This window comes from Pundamilia nyererei, unplaced genomic scaffold (assembly GCF_000239375.1).
Source record: "Pundamilia nyererei isolate P.nyererei 1_Seehausen unplaced genomic scaffold, PunNye1.0 scaffold00415, whole genome shotgun sequence".
NCBI lineage: Eukaryota > Metazoa > Chordata > Actinopteri > Cichliformes > Cichlidae > Pundamilia > Pundamilia nyererei.
In genome coordinates, this window is record NW_005187816.1 from 284,639 (window position 1) to 292,549 (window position 7,911).

The 7,911-nt window shown below is 35.6% G+C and overlaps 1 protein-coding gene and 1 pseudogene across 1 annotated transcript in view; one reads left to right on the forward strand and one right to left on the reverse strand.

The window, feature by feature from the left end:
- Positions 1-4,109, forward strand: part of LOC102203237 (solute carrier family 22 member 2-like) — a 21,678-nt pseudogene extending 17,569 nt beyond the window's left edge.
- A 154-nt stretch (positions 4,110-4,263) lies between these two features.
- LOC102203521 (plasminogen-like) overlaps positions 4,264-7,911 on the reverse strand; it is a 37,136-nt gene continuing 33,488 nt past the window's right edge. The window contains exons 9-11 of the mRNA XM_005753254.1: positions 6,590-6,696; positions 5,659-5,804; positions 4,264-4,500 (exon numbers count right to left, since the gene is read on the reverse strand). Coding sequence (XP_005753311.1) covers positions 4,339-4,500; positions 5,659-5,804; positions 6,590-6,696 — 415 coding nt within the window. The 3' untranslated portion in view covers positions 4,264-4,338. The remainder of the gene's footprint in view (positions 4,501-5,658; positions 5,805-6,589; positions 6,697-7,911) is intronic.

The window sequence follows — 7,911 nt, forward strand, 5'->3', positions numbered from 1 at the left end:
AAAACATATTTATTCGCTGAAGCCTTTGGCATTGATTAGAGGGGTTGACTCAATTTGTTTTGACATGTTTCAATTTATTTTAGTTTTTTAGTTATTTATTTTATCTTATCTCATTTTAATTTTCTTTACTTATGCTTTTAGCATGTACAGCACTTTGTGAACTCTGGTTTAATGTTAAAGTGCTTTATAAATAAAGGTGGTATGCTATGGTATGGTAATATGCTGGTTTAATTACTTGTTCCATAATAATAACCATTTTCACCTTGCATATTTACCATAGTCACTTTACAGGGAGTTAAAAAGCTCCTCATCTCCTAAATAATGTATAAATCTTTTCCGTTAAGATTTTTATCTACAGACTTGCACCTTTAGACACTTCTTTGTTTCTCAGGTTTATCCCAGAGTCTCCGAGGTGGCTCATCTCTCAGAACCGTTCCTCCAAAGCTTTGAAGATCACTGAAGCTGTGGCCAGAGAGAACCACAGGACACTGTTCAAGAATACGGAGGTAGGCCGATTAAATAGTTCACTTACAGAACAATTTAAGAGTTTATAGATAGCAATGACTAAAGGAACAATATATTCACCAAATATGTTTATCAGTTTACTGCTGATTTTAGTATTTAATGGAATTTGTTGACAAAGATAAAGAAAATCACCAAAACTATTCTCTAACATTTCATTTCCACTAACAGGAAACATTAAGACCTATTAACTCCTTATTTCTACCATTATTTTATGACACTTTTTAATCCTGCTTTAATTTCACATTTCCATGTTTTTATTTCCCAGTCACTGACTGATGGTGAAGGTGAGTCTACCTCTGCCTCTTTGCTGGACCTAATCAGAACTCCAAACATGAGAAAGCACACCTTCATCCTCATGTTCAACTGGTGAGACTTGCCTGAAATCACACACGTTTTTTTTGCCTACATGCAGTTGATGCTGAACGTCTGTGTTTGTTGTGCACAGGTTCACCAGTGCTGTGGTTTATCAAGGCCTCGTCATGCGCTTGGGGATAGCAGGAGGAAACGTCTACATTGACTTTCTCATTTCTGGCTTGGTGGAATTTCCTGCCGCCTTCCTTATCCTCTTCACCATTGAACGTATTGGCCGGCGTCTCCCATTCGCCACTGCGAATATCGTAGCTGGAGCTTCGTGCTTCATTGCTGCTTTCATTCCTGACAGTGAGTTTTATGCATAGACTGTACAGAAAACACAGACATGGTCACCACCCTGGTACCCATTGGTTATTGACTTCCTGTGTGTATCTCAGGCTTGTTCTGGTTAAAGACAGCGGTTGCCTGTATCGGTCGGTTGGGGATCACCATGGCCTTTGAGATGGTGGTGTTTGTTAACACAGAGCTCTACCCCACATTTGTCAGGTGAGGAAACTAATTATAACCTGCTGAAGTTATAACCAGGAAATTGTGTTTATCTCTCCATCATTTTGACTGAATACAGGAACCTGGCAGTGTCTGTTTGTTCTACTCTGTGTGATGTTGGAGGCATTGTGTCCTCATTCCTGCTGTACAGACTGGCTGCTATCTGGCTGGAACTGCCACTCATCATCTTTGGTGGGTTTATAATGTTTACCAGTAAGCATGTATATGAAAAAAAAAAGGTTAAATACTAGATGAAAGGTGCAAAACCTCATATTTATGTCTTCTCAGGCTGAATTCTTAAGAATGTTAAGGACTGTGCTCTACATTGCCACTAATATATTTTGGAAAAGGATGAATCTACAGACAAAATACGTACAAAAAATATTCTGTATTTTATGTACATAGCTCAACTAATGTGAATGTGCGAGTGAATGTGAGTGCAAATGGTTGTCTGTCCCTGTGTGTAAGCCCTGCGACAGACTGGCGACCTGTCCAGGGTGTACCCCGCCTCTCGCCCTAAGACAGCTGGGATAGGCTCCAGCACCCCCCGTGACCCTGAAAAGGATAAGCGGAAGCGAATGGATGGATGGATGAACTAATGTTAGAGAAATGTATCTATTTTGACATTTGCTTTAAAGGTGTTTACTCTCACCAAATCACATAGATGTTACTAGAATTAAAGAGTACAGATGCAGCTGAACAAGCAGGTTTAGTCTGGATTTCATCTCTTGAGTTTTCCAATTTTAGATAAAGATTCAGCTCTTTGTTATTTATTATATTTATAAGAACGTCCCTCTCCCTCAAATCAAAACAAAACCAAACAAACAAAACCCCTGAAAGCATAATATTACTTTGCCGATGGGTTGCCAGAAAAATACTGATAAAAAATTAAAAAATTAAGATTTGGGGGAAATATGTCAGAGATTTTCCGTATGGGCTGTATAGGATTTCTTCTGTAGAATGTATGTGATAAATAAAACACATTTACATGGATAAAAGCTACACAATTACCTAATGATATATTCAAACATGCATGTAATGTAATAGTTAGGCTTAAAATGGCAGAAAAGTAGTTTTGTTCATTGTAATTAATTAATAACCAATTATATATTTTATCCATATTTAATATAATAAAAATAAATAGCAGCTATTACTTTTTTTTTTTTTATAAAACTAGTAACTGGGTTTTAAAAGGTAACAAATCAAGTTCATAGATTTACCTTTTCAAAAACATCCATAAAATGTTAATAATGTACTCTTAATAACAGATCCAAACAAGGAAAAACAAATGGATCAGATATAATTTCACAAAGTAGTGACACTATTTATGGAATAAAGTAGTAAGTAGTAATATAGTAGTAATATAGCACCACTATGTTTCGATTTGCCATATTTGTCCTTAAAAACATTGAAAACTTTTTTTTAAAAAGTCTACTGCTGCTGTAAAACCCCTTCATCACTTAATGTGAATTTTTACTTATGTAAAACTACAAAGAAATTACAAAAAATATTTTGGCACTCACAGTGTTGTTGAATTACATCAGTTATAGAATAATGTTCTTGCAGGTTTGAGTAATGGTTGTACTGGCTGCTGACTGTGAATGATCCTTTTTTGTCACCCGATTTTAGCCAGTATTTTTTCGACAACAACTTCAGGATGTTTCCTGAAGCAGTAAACTAGAATTTAACATCTTATAGGTTATTCAAAGGAAGTAATCTGTTAAATTACAAGTTTCAGTTCATTTTATAGAGCCCACTGTCCAGAGTTTGAGCCATCCACACAGTATAATACAATGTTACTAACTGCCTGTGTAACTATTCTTTGGAGTGAATAATTCAAGTAATTCGTTAAATGCAATATTTTTAGCTAATGTTTAACTAAAATGCTCAGAGAATGTTTTATACTGATACCAGTTCCTTTAATGCTTTTGTAGGAGCTCATGAGTGTTTTAAAAAGTGATAATTGTTTATGCATTCGATATTTTATTTATTACAAAGATGTTAAAAGCTTTTTATTTAGTTTTTAATCAACAACAATTTGAGTCAGAAATATATATTTTTACTAGCCTACGTGTGATTATGACACACTAAATTTAAAAAACAGAACAATATCTGAAATTGAAAAGTCTTTAGCTTTTTTTGTAGGAAATAATTAAAATAATTTTGCAATTACACTGACATTATCTGCATCTTGTTTTGGTACAGGCGCTGTGGCAATCATAGCTGGAGGTTTGGTGCTGTTACTTCCTGAAACCAAAGGAGTACCTCTTCCTGAAACCATTGATGATATTGAGTTCCCTAATTGGTAAAATGTCCCAGTTTTTTCAGTCATAACACATTCAGAATCCCGTTTACTGAGTACAGCTAAAGTATTAGTCCAGAGGTCCATATGAAGAGCACTGTGTATAACTTGTTATATTAATGAGTAAAGTAATCCTTCTTCTGAGTTCATATTACTTTTTAAAGGCATTACAATTAGCATTTGTTTTTCATCACTTCTTTTTGTAAAACTTAAGTAAAATTCAAAGAAAATCTGTACTAAAGTTTCATTGTAACTGATAAGGAAACTTATCTCAATAGACATTTAGTATGCATTATTTGTGGGTGTAGTGTCAAAATGTTTTCTCTCTTTCAGGAAAAAGCGGAGCCATGAAGAAAATCATCAAATGAAGAATCTTCTGAAGTCTGAAGATCAGATGAAAAACAGGGAAACGACTATTGAATGATTACATTTTATTTCACCCAAACACAAGGAAGTACGTTTTTAATATTTGTATAATTTCCTTGTTTCATTTAAGTATTGTTTTTCCAAATTTCATTCATTGTTCATTGTCCTTCTGTTTTTAAACCAGTAACATGCGCTGTTTATAGTGTATCCACATCAGTCAGCAGTGCTTGTAATATCAGAGCAGAACAGTGTACATATGTTAAGATCCTCAATAACCACATTGCAGTTTAGTTGGTTTTGATGGTTCTATCTATCCAATCCACAAACTTAGACACTCGAGCGTAGACGCCAGGTTTCATGGCATTAGCACAGCCCAGACCCCAGGATGTGACACCCTGCAAGACAAACCTGTTTTGCGAATAACACACTAGAGGACCACCGCTGTCACCCTACAAGGAGAAAACACACACATATACATATATTTTACTGTTCAATTCACACACTGGCTGCTTTTGATGCCATTGAGGTTAACTGCTGGCAAAACTAACAGAGAAGAAACAGAGGAATTGTTTGGCCAGTGGCTCATTTAAAAAATATAACAGAAGACTAATTAAGGCATTGGAAATAGCACATCTACTGTATTTGTTGTTGACTATATACATTGAAAAAGTGGGATACTAAGATTTATTTAACACATTTGATTTGAGTCCTTTTACCTTTTAGGCAGGCCAGACAATAAAACAAAATAAAAAAAATAAAAAAATAATAAATTAGTAAAATTACAGAATTTACTCTAGACCCCAAAACAGGAACTTTCCTCTTATTTACTTGTTCCTGTTAGTAAATTATGTTGGTGTACTATGAATGGCAATGGAGGTGAGCAGTCTTATTAAATTACAGAAGTTCAGAATTGATACACTCGTTCACATTTTCTATCATTGTCCAGTGGGTTGGGTTTGAGTCTTCTTCAGGACTATCCTGGCCCCCGTGCCTTATGTTTGACACCCCAGAACTAAAGATCACTGATAACATGAGTGTGCCATAAAACACATTCATGTTAATATAATTTTAAAATTGGGTCGCTTTTTCCATGTTTAATCAATGCTACAAATAAGTGGAGGTTTAATTCAAACAAGTATCAGAGAAATGTTTAGTCAATATTCCAGTTACTAAAACAACCATCAGGTACTCATTGTCAGCACAGTTCTTTATATCTCGATTTAAATCATCTAAATAACCATCTAAATATTTACTGTTAATATGGAAAATTTACATGCATAACAGATAAAAGAAGTTCAAACATCTGTCTAGTGTTGATTAGATATTTTTTTGTGTGTGTGATAACAGAGGACTCAAAAAACTTCAACATGTTTGTAAAATCAAAATTTTCCTGGTTTGAATGTTTGATTTGATTTGATTTGATTTTGGTAGCTTTAATTTATCAGTCTGCAATTTTCTAATATTTCAGAATGACTTTTAATTTGTTGTGAGTTTAATAGTTGATTGTTGAAAGAACTTCTAAATCCAAAGTACTCTAACTTTATGAAATCTTTTCTCATGTATGGTGAACTGTTCTATTGTAAACATATTTTTTTTAAAAATTGTACCTGGCAGCTGTCTGTTCCTCCTTCGATATTTCCAGCACACATCTCATGATCTTTGACTCTGCCATTCAGGTATGCTGGGCGATTGCAGACCCTATTCTCAATCACAGGGAAACCAGCTTCCTTAAGGGTGCCGTCACCTCCCGTACCTGCAGACACAATTCTCAGCGGTTATCCTCCTTGTCATTATGATAAGACATGTTTAAACCAGTGGCTGTTGTTTGCATAAAAACAAATACTATTATCAACTTCTTGTATGTTGATTCTATTGCACTGGTCTTTATGTCTCCTTAAAGGTAATTTTTGTCTTAAAAAAGCTACTTTGTTTGAACAAAGTGGAAAACATTCTATAAATGATTAAACAGCTACAACGTTATGTCCAAGGCACCTGTGCATTGTATTTCAAAGCGACATACAGTATCAGCACCATTCAAGCCAGAGTTTACTCAACATTTGTACATAATAATGATGTGGGGTATAGTTAAAAGATCACAAACTTATTTTTAAAACTAAACATAGAAGAATTGTTTATAAGTTGTCCTGTAAGGTAGGAGTACACAATTATTTCAATCAGAAGATTAAAGTGCTGGTTGGGCTAAGTAAAAACACTCTGATTTGGCTCTGAGTGCCACTTTGTGGTGAAAAGCTTTCATTACATCTTGCAGAGGATTTTACAAAACAAGACCTGATTGTATTTCATATTAATCTGCTCAGTGCTGAATTTCTAAAGCTTGTAAATTTATTTTTTAAGTTTATTATCTATAATGCATTGTGAGTTAGTAAGCAAAAACATGTGATCAAAATTGGTTTAAACAACTTAACCAGACACTTTGCATTGTATTTATGTATTTATTTATACAAATTTATACAAATTGACGAGGAATTCAGATAATTCTCACAAATCACAACAATAGCACACATAAATGTGACCTACCTTGAGTCTCTCCCCATCCAGTAACATAACACTCTGTTCCACTGGGCACTATGTAGTCCTTTTCTGGCAGACAAGCAGGCTGTACTTTGTCGTTTATCAGCACAGGCCTAAAAACGCACACACAACATATATTCATACATTGAGAAGCATCAAATTTCAGTCCAATAACATATGGGGGCCACTATGAAGCATGAAGATGGGGTATTCTTTTCTGACACATAGCAATAGGACCAAATGGTGGACGTACGAAGGTAAGAGTGTCCTAGTTATAATATTTACTGTGACATAAAGAGCAAATCAAAAACACATGAACACGTGTAAGTGTAAAAGATGTAGACAGTGTTTTTGCTAGATTTTATGAAGTTTTTAAAATTTTGCGTACATAGAAATCCACTTTTTCTTTTCATTGCCTCAGCACAATGTTGTGCTGTAAGGGGTACTTTTGAGGAAGAGTTTGCTGACAGTGTGTTTATGTGTAATTCAATTTTATTTCATGTATTTGTGCAAAGATTTGTACACATTTCACATGTTGCTGATGTGATGCCTCTTGCGCGGTGAGAGACCATCAAATATTTTCTCTATTTCAGGGACAACAGCTGCCAAGCCACAGAGGATATGGGTGGTGAGACAAGATTTGGCCTCTTCTAAGTCACAACAATATTAGACGGCATTCACAGCTTTGAAGTCTACCCTGGGAAGGCTGTCCAACCACCTGAGCTTCCAAGTGAATGGGCAATGTGGTCCTACATACAAAATTGCACGAATTCTGTGCAAATCCAAAAAATAAAGCAGCCAGTGATGGGATATCTCCAAAGTATGAAGAGAAGGAGAAGATACAGAGACCCACAGTTCCCATTCCAAACTGGGAATGGGTAGCAGGTCCACTAAGTTGCAAAAGTAAAGAAAACAATACACAAAGAAAAAAAAGCAATATGTATATACACTCAACAAAAATATAAACGCAACACCTTTGTTACTGCTCCCATTCCCCATGGGATGGACGTAGAGACCTAAAATTCATTCCAGATACACAATATAACCATCCCTCCCAAACAGTGGTCACAAATCAGTCCAAATGTTTGGTAGTGGGCACATCTGCTATATTGAGATAATCCATCCCACCTCACATGTGTGCCCATTCAGGATGCTGATCTGACATCATGAGTAGTGCACTGGTGTACCTCAGACTGCCCACAACAAAAGGCCACCCTGGAATGTGCAGTTTTTTGCGCTATTGGGGGTCTGGGGACCCAGAACCGGTCAGTATCTGGTGTGACCACCATTTGCCTCATGCAGTGCAACACATCGTCGCATGGAGTCTA